At 36.0% G+C, this 20,808-nt stretch overlaps 1 protein-coding gene across 3 annotated transcripts in view; it reads left to right on the forward strand.

The window, feature by feature from the left end:
• The window catches only part of UGT8 (UDP glycosyltransferase 8), an 86,202-nt gene that overhangs the window by 55,858 nt on the left and 9,536 nt on the right, over positions 1–20,808 (forward strand). For all 3 annotated transcript variants that reach the window (XM_030926221.1, XM_030926220.1, XM_010380631.2), the window contains 3 exons: positions 13,781–13,923; positions 15,443–15,519; positions 18,121–18,340. In XM_030926221.1, the coding sequence (XP_030782081.1) occupies positions 13,781–13,923; positions 15,443–15,519; positions 18,121–18,340 (440 nt within the window). The remainder of the gene's footprint in view (positions 1–13,780; positions 13,924–15,442; positions 15,520–18,120; positions 18,341–20,808) is intronic.

A 20,808-nucleotide genomic window follows, 5' to 3' on the forward strand; every position in this document is an offset into this window, starting at 1 on the left:
AGATATTTTCCTAGCATCTTATCTGCATGTTATCCTCCTGGAACGTTTTGCAAATAGCAGTTGTTAAAGAATTTTTCCACATTTGTATCTATTTAGCCCATTTATGCCGGAGGTTGCAATTTTTGGAATTTTTGCATGAGTGGAAAATCAGACCTTGGTGATGACTTGAGCAGTAGGACATAAATAACTCCCACATGCTTAGCATTCCAATAATGGAACACTAGCCATAAGTGGGTGTGAGCTATTTTTTAAAGCCTCATATCTTTTGAAGCAGTCTATTACTACAACTAACAAATATATTAAAGTTAATTTGTCAATTTTTATTTAAAGTGTAATATATGTATTCTTATATTTTATGAGATACTTAGTTCAATACTATGACTATGATTTCCCATTCCTTAGAAAGAATTGTTTTCCTGGGGATGTTTCTGACTTTTGGTCATTGGTTTTTTATCTATTTTGTGGCATATTCAGTTTGTTAGAATCAGTCTTCAGGTTACAGGAATCCAGAATGAACTCATACATTCAGGGCTTTGTTTAAAAACAACAGCAACAAAAGAAAACAGAAACAAAAAAACAAACAAACAAAAACCTTTCCACCTACTCTTTCACTGATATATTCCTTTCTTGCTTTTTCATACAAAGGTTTTGCTTCTGCAGATATGCAAGTTTTTTTTTCTATCCTGCAACACCTTTTTTTTTTCATAGAATATGTCATTTCCTTTGACCAAAACGTCCTCTTTCATCCTACCATTTCCTGTCTCTAATATAGACTTCCCTATCTGAAACTCGCCTTTTCAAAAACTCCTTACTTGATTGATCCTGGAAAGATCTGATCTCTACTTTACTTAGCATTCCTTCTGTACTTGTGTTCTCCAATTGCCTAATCTTAGACTCAGGTTTTTAGAACTTGACAAGATATTTGAGATCTTTGCCAGCATAAGTTTTCGTTGTAGCTGTTAATTTAGCAGGGAAAAATTACTTCCCCATTTTTTTCAATTTTCATTTTAGTGAGTAGTGTCTCTTACCAAGTTTCCTGTGAAGTTACATAGTAAAATAAACTACACCAAGAAAATATGCAAAGAGTTTGGCTTGAAAAGACTTGACAAATTATGATTGGCTCTTTCCATTTTTCCACAACTGGGAATACTTCAAGTACTTCAAGTGTTCTTTTCTAGGAATTATTACTTAGGCTTTTTTCTTTAGAAGTGTTTCTCTTTTACAAATATAGAAGTCTCACGTCTCATTTTAATTTTATGTGAAATTTAAGGCAATTTCAAGATTAAAAGCAAGAACAAACTAGTTTTCCTTATATACACCACTTCTGCCATCTTGCTGAAATACCCTGATATGGGTTTTCCTCCTGCCCTTTCTGTTACAAACATATCTTAGATTCATACGCTGTTTAACATGCTCACTGTTAAAGCATATGCAGAGAGTCTGTCATTCTCTGACACCCAGGATTAGAAGTACATTAATTTGTGGTACCCAGGACCTTAAGGTATCTTCCAAATGTCTTTTGAAGTAATCATCAATCCAAAATATACCTGAAATACTGAAGTGTAACTTTATCCTAAATTATCATGTATAGCAATAACATTTTGGGAAAATGTGCATAGATTTCTGAAAAGATTTACAAATGAATTATTGAATAAACTCTTATAAGTTGATGAATTTCTTATGGATTTGATTTAGCAAACAATGAAAATTAAATATAAGCTATCAAATGACTATTGAGTGTACACAAATTATGGGCAATACACTATTTGGATGCCTTGAAATTAAAGGAATTTATAGTCTGCAAAAAAAGATGACATATGTATACAAATAATTTTATCACATGTGCAAATATGAACAAAACCAAAGAAGCTGTAAAGTACTGTCAAATAAGATAAATTCTTAAATTTGGCATAATTAGACATGAATTGATATAGTAAGTGGCATTTCAATTGACCTGGAAGGCTGTGTTGAAGGTAGCATTTGAGCTGAGCTTGAAGGACTTGTTGAATTTCAGTACATGGAAGTACTTCTACCAAAGGGATTCAGAGTGAACAAAGTCATCAGAGTGGTCAAGGATGGGATAAGCTAAGGGAATGTAGAACACTGTAGTGTTGGTCAGAGTAGGAAGTAAGAAACAGAAGGACCTTGGATGTCAGCTGGTAGTTGGACCAATGAAAATTTCAAGATTTTTCTCATGGGTATTTTTTTTTAAGTAACTAGTGTAGAGAACGTGAGCATTGGCATTGAATGGAGAATATTTTAATAGGACTTTTAAACTAAACTGGTTGGCATTGGGAAGTGAACTTTTATGAGAGGGCCTAGGAGTTAAGATAAAAAGAAACTGGTGAGAAAGTACATTTTGTGCTGCTTATTCGAAGATATACTTCTATTACAGACTTCTCTGTGAGCATAGTGATAAATTGTATTAATGGAAAGAAGTCATGGCATTGAAGGATTAGAAGAGCACATAAATCCAAATTTTAGTTCCACAGAATTGGCTCTATAGAATATAATGAGATGAAAGAGTGCTCTTGACAGGTCAGCTGCTTTAGGGGAGGCTGAGGGTCATAGCAACCCCCAAATAGCTCTGTTTGATAACTGATGTTTATTCTAACGTTGGAGTCTTTGCTGGGTCCAATTAGGATTTTTATCTTATTCTGATCTTATTGTTTATGCAGGCAAAGAATAAGATTTATTTTTAAATTGGTTTTATATGAGGTAGTACATGGAAGAGTACACAGTCTAGCAGTCACTGTACCCTGGCTCTGCATGTTTCTGCCCAAGGCACAAAAGCTTTCCCTGAGATGACCAAGTCACTCATCCCAGGATTAATGCACCGTTGCCCCTACCCTTCTGGATCATTGACTTTGTTGCAAACGAGTTTACTTCCTGAATAGTTGTAGAAATAGATTATGAAACGTGGGGAGTGAGATGGAGGAGAAGGGGTGATCAGTTCCTAGTTTTCTAGTCTATATAGTCACCCCATAAAAGTTAAAAGACTTCTCTTTCCTTGAACATGTATGCTGTTCATGTTCATAAAATAGAAACACTAGAGCTAATGGATATATCCATGAGGTCATAGTCATAGGATATGACCTTATTGCATATTGTGATCTTTGCCTAGCTTTATACGTACTACATTAGGCATTTGAGAGAAGCTGACTCAAGTATACTTTGATATTGTCATTGACCTGGAAGGATCTACTTGAGTGTTTTACCCTGGAAATTATGTGAACTTGACTTGTTTTAGCCAAGTCCTGCACTTACTGTTTCTCTATACAGATGTATAATCTAGAAATGCTAACTATCAGTATTACTTTAGAAAAAGAGAAATTTTCGTTAAGAATGGATTCTTTAGTTGCCAATGAATTTTTGACATAATTTAACTGATTATAAATGTATTTCTAATTGGTTTGGAAATGTGGGTGTGCAACCTTTAATTGCCTATCACTAAACTGTTCCTTTAGAAATTCAACTCTGAAATCAAGATAAAACTGGGCTATAATTTACAGAGATTTAATGTAAGTGCATTTTTGGAAAGTTTATTATTTATTTTCAGACTCTTTATTTCCCCAGTCTTTAGTTAGGAAATAGGGCAGAGGCAGTATTAATGTGCTGTTAATAAAGCTCATGAATCTGAAATGGACTATGAACTTCTGAGGAGGAAACCATATCTTGCTCTCTTATATTCCTGGCACCTGGTGCCTGGCACATAGAAGGTGACCAGTAAAAGTCTGTTAACTGATATTGAATTATTGATTAAATGAATATGCATGCAGGTTAAACAAGATCTGCACTGCTCTCTGTCTTCGTTGGTAATATCAGTGGACTTCAAAAGGGAATATAGCTACCAGAATTATTTTGGAAATATACTCAATAAGTATTACATTTTCTTTGTTGAAGTGTTGTTGAGGACCGTAGGTTAGTGGACTAGAAGTAGGTTATTTGCTATTATTGGGCCTCAACTTTATTCTCTCTCACATTTTCTTAGAAGAGATAACTTAATGGGTTTAAAGTCACAAAGTAGGTATTCAGTTATGTTCTATTCTCCCTGATCTTTATGAGAAAAAAAATGTTAGGGACCTCATGTGGATCTCTTAGTGCTGTTTTTCAGATCCATTTATGACTCTTGAGAAAGAAACCAAATGAAGATGCATTGAGACATTTCAGTCCCTAGAGCTGTAAAATCTACCCTGGTGACGTTTAAGCAACCATCTATTATACCTACAGGTGAGGAATTCAGACAGAATAGCAGGAACTACTTTTCTGTGCTCTATACTGTCTGGGGAATCAGCTAGAACTCTTGAGAGCTAGAGGCTGGAATCATCCTCAGGCTTGTTCAGTCTCATGTTTGGCAGTTAAGATTAGCTGTTGGCTGAGATCTTAGTTGAGCTATTAACTATAACACCTACTCTTGTCTTCATGTTGCTTTCTTTACTGATATAGCACGGTGGTTGGAAAGGAAGGGTGAGTGTTGCAAGAGAGAGAAGTAGGTGTCAAGTGTATCTTTTGTTATGAGCTAACCTAAGAAGTCACATAAGATTATTTCTTCTGTAATCAATTGAACAGAGAAGGCATGAGTCAACCAAGGCTTACCTGCCTAAGTTTATACAGTGTGGACATAGCACCTCTTGATGGGGACATTCTGAAAGCACATGTGGGACTGGAAATACTACTTTAGCTGTTCATGGGAACATACAGTCTGCCACATAATATAATTCCTATGTCTTTTTCTATGGTTTTATAATTTTCAAGTATGACTAATAATTTATATTTCCCTACATTGTTTTTACCAAATAGACCACTTACCAATTCCCGGTATCTAGTTTTTTTGTTTGTTTGTTTTAAGTAACTTGTAGCTCATTATGTTATTCAGGTACTGAAATTGATGGAGGGAAGTTTAAATTTAAAAATAAAAATTAATCTATTATCTAGATTTTTCCACAAGAAACTTTTATTTATTTAGTTTGCGTCATCCAGAATCCTGGGATATTTGTTTTTGTTTGTTTTGTGTGTTTTTTCTCTGAAACAGTTTATTTGGGAATAGCAAGGGTCTGCAATGCTGGATATGCATGCTATTGCAGACCATGGATGCATCTGAGGGGTCTGAAGTAAGGGGAAGCTTTTAGAGACAAAAGGAAGTCCACATAAGTTGTTTTGAAACAAAGGTTATTGGTTCCAGGGGCTTATTCTAGGTGGTGGCATTTGTTACTTGATGGTAATGCTTGTTGATAGTAAACCATGTTTCTCATGTGGAATTGTTAAATTGAAAGCCGTATTCTTTTTATTTAATTTTTCTTTTGTAATATAACAATCCCCCAATACATTATTTTTAAAACAATACTAAGTATACAGGAAATTTGCAAACTCAGTTCAAAGTTCTTTTTCAACAGAACTATCTGACAATAAGATTTCTATATGATACTCTGTCACCCTTCAAAACATTGATATACATTTTGTGCACTTGAGGACGTTTTTCTACATAATCGCAATACAAACCATCAAAATAAGGAAATGAACAATGATATATTACTACCATCTAAGTCTTACACCTCAGTGAAATTTTGTAAGATCCCCTAATAATGTACTTAATAAGGAAAGGATCCAGTTCAGAATTATCTGTTGCCTCTATTTGCTATGTGTCTTTAGGCTCCTTCCTCTTGAACATTTATTCAGTGTTTCTTTGATTCTCATTATTGTGATGTTGTTGAAGGATATTGGCCTGTTGTATAGAATGCCCCTCAATTTGGGTTTATCATATGTCCCTCGTAATTGGATTCAGGTTATGCATCCTTACAGGAATATCACAGAAGGGATGCTATATTCTGCATATTGCATCTGATTAGCTGGTACATGATTTTGATTTGCTTCATTATTGATGATATCCACTTTGATCATTTGATTAAGGTGTTACATACAAGACTTCTTCACTGTCACATTACTAATTTTATCTTGGTAGTCAGAATTGGAAGCTATATAAATATTTCTCATCAATCTCTGTGTCGTTATGGCGTAATACTGATTATCATGAAAAAATGTTGGGTGTTTTCTTTTTGCTTTTTTTTTTCTGGAAAGAATGACGGCAGACAGATTAGGTAGCAAGACTACCTTTCTTTTGTTTATCTAGGTCACATAATTTAGTAGCTAAGCTTGATTTTTAAAAGGAGACATTTCTTTAAAGTGCTCAATAGTTTGTTTTAAGTTCTACGGAAAAGACAGTGTTATGTATCCAATTAACTGAACAGCAAAATAAAGCAGTGTACTTGTTGTTTATCCTTTCAAAGATTTAGATTACTGTTAGCTTTCTTGATTTATTAAAAGAAATAAGTATTGAGCACCTACTGCATCTCACACCTAGGAGAACAAAAGTCTTGTGCATAAACTCACATGCTACAAGAAGTGTGGTAGGTGCCCTGTTGAAAGAACAGGTCTCACAGGGGAGAACAATAGAGGAGATACTTTGTTTCGATCTTGGTAAATAATTTTGATGTGCTGGGGAAGTTTCAGGTACCCAATGGCAGGCTGCATTTGGGGGAATGAAGAGTAGATAAAATATTGGTATCTGATGAGTCTGAGGCCAGGTTTCAATACTTTATCTGCTCTTCATTTTCCCATATCTACTTACTGTAGGTATGGCCTCTTTAAAAAATATAAACTCTCTGAAGACAGAACAGTTTGTTTATTTATGTTTTGATGTGTCCCAAGTGTCAGATACGGCACATAGCAGCTGGTCATGGCTATCAAATAATCATTTATCAAATAGTGACCCAGCAAATTAGGTGGGTTTCCGAGTCCATTCATCAGTTTTCTTTTGTAACATAAGAAAGATTTAGATGTCATTTCTGTAGTGATTTTTTTTTTTTTTTCTGGTGAGAGTTTCACCTCCATTTATTATTTCTGTCTTTTTTTTTCTATCTCATGGTTACTTTCCGTATCTCCTCAGTGCCTTGCCATCATCATATCCTCAGGATGTCCCTGCTGCTTGTGTTCAGCTCCTTGAAGGTCTTAAGAACCTTAAAAATTTAGCTTTTCAAAGTCAACTCAGGGTTTCAAATTTTGCTTACTTATTTTAATTGTAACTGTACTGGCAAAATTAATCAAGCTCGCAATGAAGAAAAACTGATACTGCAGAATCTCAGTGGAAATGAATACACCCTTCTGGTTGCTTATTTCATTCTCCTGAACTTTCACTATGTTAAAGGCATCTTTTGAGATTTAAAAAATAGAACCATTGCCTTGACATTGATCTCTATTGCTTTTGTAGGATAATTGTAGTTTATACACTTATAGATGATCTGGGAAATCATTTGAGTTTTCTGAAAAACTGAAAACTAGGTTTGATGCTACATGTAAACACTTTTTGTACTACTCATTTATGTATTTTAAACAGCTTTATTCTGAAAAATCTAAAACATAGTGAACAAATATAACTGAGAGAAAATATCTTGTTGCAGAATGAACTTTTTTTTTCCTTTTCTCAATGTGTTTATCATTTCAGTCCATAATCTGTGTATTACTTATCAGATATCATGGCCAGGGAAAAGAACAGCATAATTTTTAGTTGACAAAGCACTTTTATATATTTAATCTCATTTAATCTCTGCAGTGTCCTTGTAAAGTATCATAAGTATTTTTAGAGATGAGGAAGCTGGCCCTCAGAGAGAATAGGTGGCATAATTAAGATCATACAGCAAATTGTGGAATTCGGGTTTGAAACAACCCTCCTGCCAAACAAATCAGTGAAAACAATGATTGGTGCATTTTTATTTTGAATGGTGACCTTTATATTGTAAGTGCTTTTTGTTTTGTTTCGTTTAATAAGTCTTGGTTACCTATATTAGCAGTAGTCAGAGATCATATTTGATATCCCAAGATTGTTTTAAAAAGCATTTTATATCAAAATGTTCACTATCATTTTACCTACTAAATTTTGCAGAATGAAATTCTTTGCAACCCACCTGACTGAAGCAGAGCATTCTTTATCTCAGAAACATTAAATGGGAAAAGAGGCCTATTGATGTTGGTGTTGGGAATAAGAAAAGGAACTCCAACACCCACCCCCCTCATCTCCCATTATCATCTCTGTGTAGGATTCTCTCACAGTCCAGGCATTCTTTTCCTCAGAATGGATGGGGCAAACAAAGGATGCAGTGTTATAGGTTTCTCCACTGTGCTGGCCCCTTCTCAAGGCTTCCATTCTTGGGGGAGAGAAAGGAATGGGTTTGGGTTGCAGGCTGGTATCAGGAGAGATCTGGAGTGCAAACATGACAGCCTGGTGTGTCCCCACACCTCAGACCTGTTATCCTCTCTAGAGGTCTAAAAGACTCTGATGTCTTCATAATCCAGGATAGCAAGGATGGAGGTGGGCTTGCACTGTTCAACTTGTAATTATTCTTGCATTGTTTCTGAAGCTCATGTTTAAGAAGCTACTTATGATTTTCTTGCATTGGGATGTATTTTACATTGACCACAATGAGTAAAATTTTTTTATTTATTTTTGGATAGGGGGATGAGTGTGTGTGTGTGTGTGTGTGTGTGTGTGTGTGTGTGTGTGTATATATATATATATATATATATATATATATATATATATATTTATTTATTTATTTATTTTTTTGAGGCAGAGTCTGGTTCTGTTGCCCAGGCTGGAGTGCAGTGGCCGGATCTCAGTTCACTGCAAGCTCCGCCTCCCGGGTTTACACCATTCTCCTGCCTCAGCCTCCCGAGGAGCTGGGACTACAGGTGCGCGCCACCTCTGGCTAGTTTTTTGTATTTTTTAGTAGAGACGGGGTTTCATCGTATTAGCCAGGATGGTCTCGATCTCCTGACCTCGTGATCTGCCTGTCTCGGCCTCCCAAAGTGCTGGGATTACAGAGTATATTTTTAAGAAGGCATTACCCAATGATTGTCTTCTCTGAAAGTTTCAAGATCTTGCTTTCCACTTCTTTGAATATTTTTTCACCATCTTCTGTTCTTTGATGTCCCTAATATCAAAACATTACCTGAAAATAATGAAAATTTTATACTTTGGGAGTAGTTGCTCCCCGAGTCTCACTCTGGTACATTGCTTAGCTTCTATTCTGCCCCATCTCCAGCCTTACAGAGCTAGGCTGTTTTACCGGCTTATGCTGGACAGCACCACATGGAGGGACATGGGAGGACAAAACACCCCTCACTGCTTCATTCTTCCTGTGGTCCAGTCAAGGCATTTGGTATGTAATTACTCTAGGATAAGAAATCTGGCAATACTAGAAACAAATCAGTGTCTATCCAGATCATGATCATTAAAACAAATGCAAATTCGTAACATATAGCATCTGATTATGGGAAATAGAATGTATATTAATCCATATTTCCTTATTATGCTAACTTTTCCCATAAAAGACTTCAAACAGATGACTTAATCCTACAAGAAGATAAAATGATTATTTTTATTGTGAGGTTGTCTTTTCAAAAACATAGACTTTATAGCTAAGTATAGGTAGACATCTGTTACTCAAGTTGCATAGGAATGGAATTATTCATTCTAATGTAGCGAGGAGAGCGCCTATGAGTGTTGCTGATTTCCGGTTCAGTATTTGGTCCCTTATTGTGATCATTTTCTTTTCAATTAGAAAATGTCACTTCTTCCCCTTGGTGTAGGTTCCCCTATACCCATATAGGTAGTCGGGTTTGGGCACGTAAGCAGGTTGAGCCCAGACATCGCTCCTTTCCTGTCCTGCCATCTAGTGGAGAAATGTGAATGCAGTGCTGGCCTACTGTAAAAGACAATGCAATTTCTAAATTCCTGTATTGAGTGAAATGGAAGGCTTATTCTGTACCTTACACACAAATATTCATAACTTACTTAAGAAGTAGTAGTACTGGTAGTAAATGACCATTGATGAGTTACCAAAAAAGATGAGTCCTTAAAAAATATACTAAGTATAAGAGTAAGTAACAGAATCTCCAAAATGAAAAGTAATAAAATCTAACATTCCAAATATAAAACTGTAAAATAAAATTCTTGGCACTGGCACAGAGATGGATAGATCATTGGAACAGAATAGAATTCAGAAACAGACTGTGAGGGTGGCATTTCAAATAATTGAGATGATGAGATATTAAATAACTAATGTTGAGAAGACTGGCTAACAATTTGGTTAAAAATAAAGATGGATGTCATTGTTATTCTTTCCTTCAAAATAAATATTCATTGTTTAAAAGATTAAAACATTAAAGAAATTATACTGTAAAATTATGAAAAGAAAATATGAACCATTTAAAAGATAATCTTGAAGTGGAAAAGGCTTGCTAATAACAGTAAACCCAGAGGCCATTTAAGAAAAGACATTTATGCTTCCAGCAAACAAACAAAAACAGTTACAAGAAAATTACAAAGCAATAATACTTAAAGGGTAAATTCTAGGTTCTATTCTTTAAAATGAATTAAATATTAATGAAATATTACATATCAACAGAGCACTATATAGACAATATGAAAACAATTTGAATTTGTTTCTCTGATTAGTCATGTGAAACAAAGGTTCTTTTAATGTTTATACCATTTAGTTTTCTTCTATGAATTGGGTGCTTTCTGGTTTTCTGGTGTTTGTGGTTTTATTCCCCCTATTTTATTTTAGTATTAGTCCTTTATTATGTGTATTGTAAATATCTCTGTCAGTCTATTAATTATTTTGTTGATTTTTAAAATGTCTTTTTAAAATTATAAATCAATTTAACTTACAATCCCTCTTTGACTGTTACTAGAGGAGGGATAGAATCTCGTATTTTTTTCTTCAATCGATAGCTGATTGTCTCTGTCATCATGTTCTATTGTCCCCATTTATTCAGGTTTCCTTCCTTTTTTGTCCTTTAGTAAAGTTTTCATGTTTTCTTCATGTATATTTGGTATATTTCTGTTAGATTTATTCTTAGGTCTTTATGGATTTTGTTGCTGTTATAAAAGAATTCTTTAGTCCAGTTTTAAAATTTGGTATTTGACCAGGAGCAGAAGTTATTTGACCAGGAACAGAAGTACTTTTACTTCTAAAAATGTTACATTTCTGGAGTTAGGATTTATGTGTGTGTGTGTGTGTGTGTGTGTGTGTGTGTGTGTGTGTGTGTGTTGAACACATTTACCATGAAGTTTGTTTTCTAAGAGCTGTTATTAAATAAATTTGCCTTTTGTAACTGGGTCTTAAGTTCCAAAAAAGCCTGTATTTTTATATATGGCTAAGATATCCTGAGGGCCTCCCAACCCACCAGAAGATATCAGTATACTTTTCCGTGAAGTTCCAATTTCAAAGTTTTGCCATGAGCAGCAAATTTAAAATCGCTTCCACGTCTGGCTCTTGCATCTGTTCATGACTCCAGAATCACCTGCTTGTCAACTGAATCCAAAACCCAACCCCTTCAATGTTCTCATAAAGCATTCATCACACCAAATGTTCTGTGAATTTAGGCTGCAGATTAGAAATCATGGGGAGGGGTTACATCGAGGGACAGTAAGGCATCCACTTGCTCACTGTCTCTGTTCTGGCCTTTTTCCTCCAACTCAGGAAATAGGAATTTGCATGTCACCTTGGTTCCCACTCTTCCTTCTCAGCCAAGTGGAATATTATCTTCTAAAAGTACTGAGTTTTTTTTCCTGAAGGAAACATGATGAACATGAATTTTCCTACTCTTTTACATATCAGTAAAGGCTTATATTTGGTACTTACGTACACCATATGTATTCATATGATTTTACTGTTTTATATTGATTTTATTTTGATTTATATTGATTTATATTGATTTTAAGTACCTCTAACTTAGGACTGTATATAAAATTTTAAATCATTCTGCTCTTGTTTATTACTTTCAATCTTTGGATAACACTGTTAAATTTTCAGCATCTTACATATTCTCGGTAAATGTAACAGAATATAAAAGTTTTAATTCAAAATTGATATAGTCTGTATTTCTTTTATATACATATGTTCTTTGACTTACAGTGGGGTTCTGTCCGGATATCATAAGTTGAAGATATTTTAAGTCAAAATGTGTTTAATACACCTAACATACTGACGTCATAGCCTAGCCTACGTTAAACGTGCTCAGAACACTTCCATTAGCCTACACTTGGACAAAATCATCTGCCAAGACGGTACACAGTTGTGTGTTGGCCACTCACCCTCATGATTGCATTACTAAGTGCTACAGCTCACTGTCACTGTTCAGGCGTATGACCAGCCTTGGAAAAGATCAAAATTCAAAATTTGAAGTACAGTCTCTACTGAAGGAGTATAGCTTTCACAGCATCATAAAGTTGAAAAATCATAAGTCAAGGATTATCTGTATTTATAAATAGAGCTTCCTGGAAAATATGATGTTTTGGTAAGATTTTCTTCCCTACCAAATAATTGTAGACTATTTTACTCATTCAGTAGCTAGAAGGATGTACCTCCTTTCTGTCATCACTCTCGGTCATGCAGTGACACTATTCACTAATTTTTGGGGGACATAAAATGTGATCAGTCACTTGCTGAGTACAATAGAGAATATAAATTTCTTTAGGTGATAAAATGAATAGAAGAGGGAAAGGAAGGAAAACTTAGGCTTAATGTTCCATTAAATAATTAATTAAGCTGTGCAGTGATGCCATTGTGACGATGCTTTTTTTGAGACAGAATCTCACTCTGTCACCCAGGCTGGAGTGCAGTGGCACAATCTTGGCTCACTGCAAGCTCCACCTCCCTGGTTCTCCTGCCTTAGCCTCCTGAGTAGCTGGGACTACAGGTGCCTGCCACCACGCCCAGCTATTTTTTTTTTTTTTTTGTATTTTTTTATTTTTAGTAGAGATGGGGTTTCACCGTGTTAGCCAGGATTGTCTCCATCTCCTGACCTCGTGATGCACCTGCCTTTGCCTCCCAAAGTGCTGGGATTACAGGCGTGAGCCACCGCGCCTGGCTGTGATGATACTTCTTATTGTGCAGTACTCCTTAGCTACAAATCAGGTTATGCTACAAAGTGCGAAATGCAGAAGCATGGCTGACACAACCATGGCAATAACTCATTCTTCCTGAGTGAGAGACCTGCAGAGTCTATGATGTATAACTGTGGCAGCTCACTCTGCACATTATGAACACAGAATGGGTCAGGCTTCTGCTTTCGTGACTTCATTATGGCATAGGACTCATCAATGGACAGCAAGTGTACCATTCTTACAATGGAATTAATGTGTTCCTCAATGTGCCCTGGCTCTATTAGTTTTCCTATGGGAAACTGAAGCTGGGTGTCTTTGGCAAGGATTTATTCAAAGGGATGACATCATGAAAAACAAGCTTGTGCCTATACAATAAAATGAAGTAAGGGTGGTATTTCTTAAAATGAACTGATTTGATTTTCAATGCAAATCAGTCATACTGGCAAAAATTTGTAAACGATGCATTAACAAATTTTTGCCAGTATGATTGATTTTTCATATGTTTAGTCCACATCTTTTGCTTGTGTCTGCATACAGATTGTTTTCTGACCATGTATCATCATTTCCAATTTTTGCCCTTTTTCTGAGATTTCAGACCTTTAGCTACTTATTTTTTAAGTTATTTTTGTTGTAGTTTATATGTCCTCATTTCGGTTAGCATTATCAGATGAAATGTAAACAAAAGCAGTTATTTAGAAGAAAATATATCCTTTACTTTCTAATTGTTTAAGAAAATTACTTTAAAAGTTTCTTTTTTTTAACTGGGCTGTTAATAACACCAATTACAAACTAGATTGGTCTTCGTAAAACTTACTGCCATGTTTTGATTTACAGGATCTCCAAAGATGGGTAAATGGTGCTAATGAACATGGCTTTGTCTTGGTGTCTTTTGGAGCTGGTGTCAAGTATCTCTCAGAAGACATTGCTAACAAACTGGCAGGAGCTCTGGGGAGATTGCCTCAAAAAGTGATTTGGAGGTAAGGTAATAATGTAGATTGTTTCTTTGTTATTGACATTCGTTATCTCTTTTTTTTAACCCACAGGTCCCAGTAAAGCACAGCACATTGTTTCCCTGGCAAGATTAGCAAGATGCCCTTGACTTTCATTTTGTTTCTTAGCGTATTGAAATTTAGGAATTAATTCATAAGGCTCTATGATGGATAAAGAAACCTCTGACCTATAGGACAGAAAGAAGATATTATTCAGAATGACTTTTCCTTGTGTCAGATGAATATTTATGTTTCCCTCAGAATTCCACCCTTATTTACTCTTTTATTATTTATTATGATTTTAAAAGTTAGTTTTAATTGCATGCCTTTTTATATACTCCTTCAAATCAGTTTTGCAATGAGGAAGAAAATGATGGATTAACAAATACCTAAAATACCATGGACTCTTTTTGGCTCCCACTTTGTCTCCTTTACATATATTTTTGATTTATTTTATTTAACAAACCTGGCCTTTAAAAACACAATCATTTACCATTTAACACAGTTTAAGACAGAACCGTAGATTGACCATAGCTTCTTTTGGAAGGCATTGCCAACACATGACTGTCTTTGGAATTTCCAACCCAATGTTGAAAACTCAGACATGAACACTTTATTTAGCATGTATTTATTGAGCACATACTACCGCTGTTGAACTCTAGGGATACAACATTGGTCCCATAGTTACTACCATGAGTAGAAGAAAGTGCCCCTTAAGCCATTGCAATTAGGCTTTTAGTAATAGAGATTTTCCCTTTATAACAAATGAGTAAGGATTAGCTCCGCCTGCTGAGCTATGCAATGACATTTATTTTATTCTAACTGTTCAGGACTTTTCCCTTCAGATTCCGGTCCCATTGGGTTTCCTCTATTAGGCTTAACCCCAGAAAGTACTTCTGCTTCATTTAGGACAGTTTATGTCTACTCCGTTCAGACTCTTTTGTCACCCTCTTAGTTGTTAAGCATATTTATGTTTTACCTTTTAAATATCAGGCAGAAAACACCGTAATTATGTGCTTTGCCTCACAAAATTTTATTTCTGGTGAAGCTAAAGAAGAGAACTTTCTGATTTCTTTCAACACTTGTGCCTTCCCTCAGGCTTGGGGTGTTAAGGATTAGGGATATGGACTGCCATAGCAGTGGCAGCCCTCCCTGCCCCTTCTTGTTGCAGCTTCTGACTGTTAGTGGGGAATGACTTCTAGTGTAGGTTTATTTATTTATTTTTTTTATTTTTTTATCCTATCTCTGTATGTGTATAGGTGTGAGGAGCCAATGGAAAATAGATCTCTATGTAAGCAAATTATTTCTTGTTTTTCCTCCATCCAGTGAAAGTTTTTTAAAAGAAACTTAATCAAATATTTGTTGTTACCAAAGCATGGTTTCATTCTTAAGAATATCAACAAAAGATCATCGAACATTTATTTTAAATCTCATACTTTAATCAGAGAGCACATACTATGAGTAAGGTTTGATTTTTAAAAGGTTAATTTTCTGGTGTACATTTTAGGTTTTCAGGACCCAAACCAAAGAATCTAGGAAACAACACTAAACTCATAGAATGGTTACCACAGAATGACCTGCTTGGTGAGTAAATGATTTGTGGTTACTTGCTTGGCTATTAGGTTTTAATTACATAAATGTGATTTTTTTTTTTTTTTTTTTTTTTTTTGCTTGAGAGGTTCATACGGTATGTGTGTAGTAAATGTTAGAGTTTTATGTTTTTTATCCAGTATTTCAAGTCTTAAATTTGAGGTCAAAATTTTAAGTCTTTATTTATTGGAAAAGAGTGTGTAAAATGTAAACATTTGGACATCTATATTAAAATTTTTAGACCAGTCTCCAATTTTAATTATCTGGAAATTATGTACTTAATAAACTATATAAATTAGTAGTGAATAAGATTATGCCTAATTAGAGTAATCAGGTGAAAGTACAACAGTTAAAACAATAAGAATGTAGATTTGGGTTACAGATTTATTACAGATGGTCTGAGAACCAAGAGAAATTAGAAGTTATTCATTTGTCTGAAACCAAAAAGAAGCAGAAGACGAGAGGAACAGTCAATTTATTTTAACTTTAATTAGATTCTGTGCTCTGTTTAGTCCTAAATCACTGGGTAGTTTTGAAGAACTTTGTATTATTTAATCTTGGGGATTCTGATTCTCAAAATTAAAATAGTGATTATTATATGCATGTCTTTTAAGTGTGTTTGAATCTAGATAATTTAACTCTATGTTCAATAAGCACAGATAATAATAATGCAAATTTTTATTCATTAAATTTTTAGAAAAAGTTAATGCCGTATTATCCTTGAATATATTATTTATTACAAAAATTATAAAAATGGGATTGATTTTGACAATATTGACCACCATTTTTTCCATAATACACCTAATGTTATGTAAAAGTGGCTTTGATTTTAACTTATACTTTTAAGACATTGAAACTATATTTTAATACAGCTATAGTGATTCTCCTAAAAAGCAGCAAATTAAATTGTATAACTAAAAACCAGTAAAGAATTTTATTTATGTTTATAATTTTTTTTCATTTAGCTTATTATAATACTATTCTATATATGCTAAAACTGAAGAAAAAGAATACAAGGCAATTTACTTTTCTTGATATTTGTATTTTTTTATTTTTAAGTCTCTAATGGCTTTACTATTATGACTTAGATTCCTTAGACGATAGGAAAGAAGCAGGAAACTTAAATAGATAACCTGGCTATCAGCTACCTCAGTGCAACAGTGTGACATTGTTATGTATGAACATCTAAACTTTCATTGTGTGTGGGTTTTATGTTTGTTAATTTTTTTTTCTTTTTCTTTTTTTTTTTTTTTGACCATGAGGCTCTGCTACAAGGTCCATGCCTGAGCACCCTCCTCAAGTCCATAGCCGCTCTAGGCTTCTCAATGTCAGCTCTCTGACATTTTCAAGATTAGTATCTTTTTTAACAATAGGTATGATCCTTGTAAGTCCTCTAATAGCTTCTAACTGTGATCAAAAGATTCTTCCAAGATGAGAAGTAGGAACTAAATCAATGTCTTTCCCCTCCCCTCGTAGCCAGCTCTTCCTCTTTAGACAGCAGATCGGCTTTATTTTTTACTGTTGGGCTTGGTGGTTGGTTTTGTTCAAAGAGAGGGGTTTTTGCTAAAAATAAAGATTGAAATCCACTTCTAGGGCAGATCCTTTAGTTGGACCTAGGGGTCAGAGAAGCCACCTGTGGGTAAGGGCTATAGACACTGACTAACCAATTCCACTGGACTTCAGGATGGAAGAGCTCCGGGAGCACCATTGAGACCATGGTTCCCACACACAGTAATTTTGTACCTGGCACATGTATATTTTAAAAGATCGACATTTCAGCTAGGTATAATTTCTTTCTGGCCAATAACATATATCCTAGGTACAATGTCTTTTGTTTTGTTTTGTTTTGTTTTGTTTTTACAACTCTTATGCCAAACTTTTGATCTCTTTTATGGAAATGTAGGCCATTTACTAGGAGAACAAATCTAAGTTTTGAACTTCCACATTAATTTTGACAAATTATCTCTTTTATTCCTATAACAACTAGATGTTATGTGATGTCTCATGTCTTAGAAATGATTATAAATGTTTATACCTACATGTGTGAGCACATAAATGTAAAATTAAACCCTAAAATTGTGAAATACTAATGCTGATAGAACTTGAATGTTGTAAATAGTGATTATAACATTTCTTTCTGGAGAAGCACACAAACTCTTCATTGACTTCTGGAATCCAATCCTTCTTTATATTTGTTTAAAAAAGTGTTTTTAACTTTAACGTTGATAAACATTTGAGTAGCCAGAAAGTAGATGTCTATTTTTTCACTCTGGTATTTGGCATTTCTTGCTTTCATTGGCTTCCTAATAATTATTGGCCATTTAAATATGTTAGTCATGCAGTGTTTGTGTTAAAAATAGTAACGTACATTTCAACTACCTAAAAATGGCTTTTAATTGATGTATCAAAATCTGACAATTATGTATATAACAAATATTTTAATTGGTGTAGAACAGGAATCAGTGAAATTACGCTTTAGGTATCCTTTATCTGAAATGCATGTTTACTGTGGTGTCAGTTTTAATACATTTCTGGGAAAATCTCTTCTGTAGAGTAATACTGTTGTAAGTTGTTTTCTTTTTCATCTTTCTTCAGGGCATTCAAAGATTAAAGCCTTCCTGAGCCATGGTGGCTTGAACAGTATTTTTGAAACTATGTATCATGGTGTGCCTGTAGTGGGAATTCCACTCTTTGGAGACCATTATGATACTATGACTAGAGTACAGGCAAAAGGAATGGGAATATTACTAGAATGGAAGACAGTTACTGAAAAAGAGCTGTATGAAGCACTGGTGAAGGTTATCAATAATCCCAGGTAAGGTTTTGAGAGGTGACAACGTGCTAGGAGCCCTCACTCGCTCTGGGCACCTCTTGGGCCTCGGTGTCTGCTCTGGCTGAAGCACTCTAGGAGCCCTTCAGCCCTCTGCTGTGCTGTGGGGGACCCTCTCTGGGGCTGGCCAAGGCAGGAGCGGACTCCCTCTGCTCGCGGGGAGGTGTGGAGGAAGAGGCGCGCGCGAGAGCCCGGGCTGCACGTGGCTGCTCCCGGGGCGGACCCCAGGCTGCGCAGCCAGGCCTGCTGGGCTTGATCCGGAGATGAGCTCCCTCTGGGCTGCCGGAGTACCCGCAACGTCCCGCAGCGAGTGCCAGTGAGAAGTCAAGCCGTCTGGGCTTCTGGGTCAGGTGGGGACTTAGGAGAACTTTCCTGTCTAGCTAAAGGATTGTAAACGCACCAGTCAGCACTCTGTCTATCTAAGGTTTTTAAATGCATCAATCAGCACCCTGTTGAAACGGACCAATCAGCTCTCTGTAAAGTCGACCAATCAACAGGATGTGGGTGGAATCAGCTAAGGGAGTAAAAGCAGGCTGCCCAAGCCAACTGCAACAACCGGCTTGGGTCCCCTTGCTATCCGTGTAAGGTCTGTTCTTTAGCTCTTCATACTAAATCTTGCTGCTGCTCACTCTTTGGGTCCGCGCCACCTTTATGAGCTGTAACACTCACCGGGAAGGTCTGCAGCTTCCCTCCTGAAGCCAGCGAGACCACGAACACACAAGGAGGGAGGAACAGCTCTGGACAAGAGGAAAGAACAACTCCGGACGCGCCACCTTTGTGAACTTTTAACACTTGCCGCAAAGGTCTGCAGCTTCACTCCTGAAGCCAGGGAGACCACGAACCCACCAGAAGGAATGAACAACTCCAGACGTGCCGCCTTTAAGAGCTGTAACAGCGAGAAGGTCTGCAGCTTACTCCTGAAGTCAGCGAGACCACAAATCCACCAGAAGGAAGAAACTCTGGACACATCTGAACATCCAAAGGAACAAACTTCGGACACACCATGTTTAAGAACTGTAACACTCACAGCGAGGGTCCATGGCTTCTTTCTTGAAGTCAGCGAGACCAAGAACCCACCAATTTCAGACACAGTTTCAGTTAACATTAAAGCTGATGAATGTACACACCACAGTATATTGTCAGTAGCCAATTACTTTCAATAAATTGTCAATAAATTATGAAGTTATGGAAATATCCTTTAGATTCCTGTGATAATGCTTTATGCATGTTTTCTACAATTTAGAAAATAAAAACAGCAGTCATTTGACCAGCCATGTTGACACCAGATAATATTCTACCAGGATCTTCCAAACTGAGGGAGAAACTGCAATGTGAACAATCTTTGGATATCTACATTGTGTCAAATGTTATGTGCTCATTTCATTTTCATATTTATGACAGCTGTATATCACAGTTTTTATTATCCACATTGTATAGGCAAGGCACTTGATATTCAGAGAACTTAAGTAATTTGGCTTACAACAGCAATCATAGTCGAAATTAGAAGCCAAGGCCGGGCGCGGTGGCTCAAGCCTGTAATCCCAGCACTTTGGGAGGCCGAGACGGGTGGATCCCAAGGTCAGGAGATCAAGACCATCCTGGCTAACACGGTGAAACCCCGTCTCTACTAAAAAATACAAAAAACTAGCCGGGCGAGGTGGCGGGCGCCTGTAGTCCCAGCTACTGGGGAGGCTGAGGCAGGAGAATGGCGTGAACCCAGGAGGCGGAGCTTGCAGTGAGTTGAGATCCGGCCACTGCATTCTAGCCTGGGCGACAGAACGAGACTCCGTCTCAAAAAAAAAAAAAAAAAAAAAAAAAAAAAAAAGAGAAATTAGAAGCCAGGACTGTCTGATTACCAAGACAGTGCTCTTTGTACTGCATGGTAAGCCTGGTGTTGCTGGGTTTCCCTAGCACTGAGTATTAAAGAAATACGGAGATTTATTTACACAGGTGAATGATGAAGCAGAATCTTTATTTTGCTTTTTAAATTCTTGATAGGTCCTGAGTTAAGTTAGTTCACAAATGAGTCTCAAAGGGTGAAGAATTGGCCTATGTAGTTTTAAAACAAAGTAGCAGTTATCTTCATTTGTAGACATGATGTTTAATTTATCTTGCATTTCCGATAGCATTAAAGATTAGAAGAGTATAAGCTTTTTCTTTTTATGCCCAGGGGATATGGCTTAACATTGGCTTGAGAGACACTGCCACATTCTAAGGAACAACCAATAATAAGAAAAATTATTTCATGTAAAAGGATTATGCTTGCATATAAAATGCCGAATTCGACTGAAGTTCGTTATACGGCTTTTTATGTGAGCTCAGAGGTGACCTTCATGCTCTGGACTCTTAAAGGATCCAGTGTCGGATACAGCTCTGCCATGGGAAGCAATATGTTCCATAACTAGGGTTGCCTAAGTAGATCCCTTCTTCTGTTATCTATAGTTTTTCTTTAA

The sequence above is a fragment of the Rhinopithecus roxellana genome, chromosome 2, assembly GCF_007565055.1.
Source record: "Rhinopithecus roxellana isolate Shanxi Qingling chromosome 2, ASM756505v1, whole genome shotgun sequence".
NCBI classification, from domain to species: domain Eukaryota; kingdom Metazoa; phylum Chordata; class Mammalia; order Primates; family Cercopithecidae; genus Rhinopithecus; species Rhinopithecus roxellana.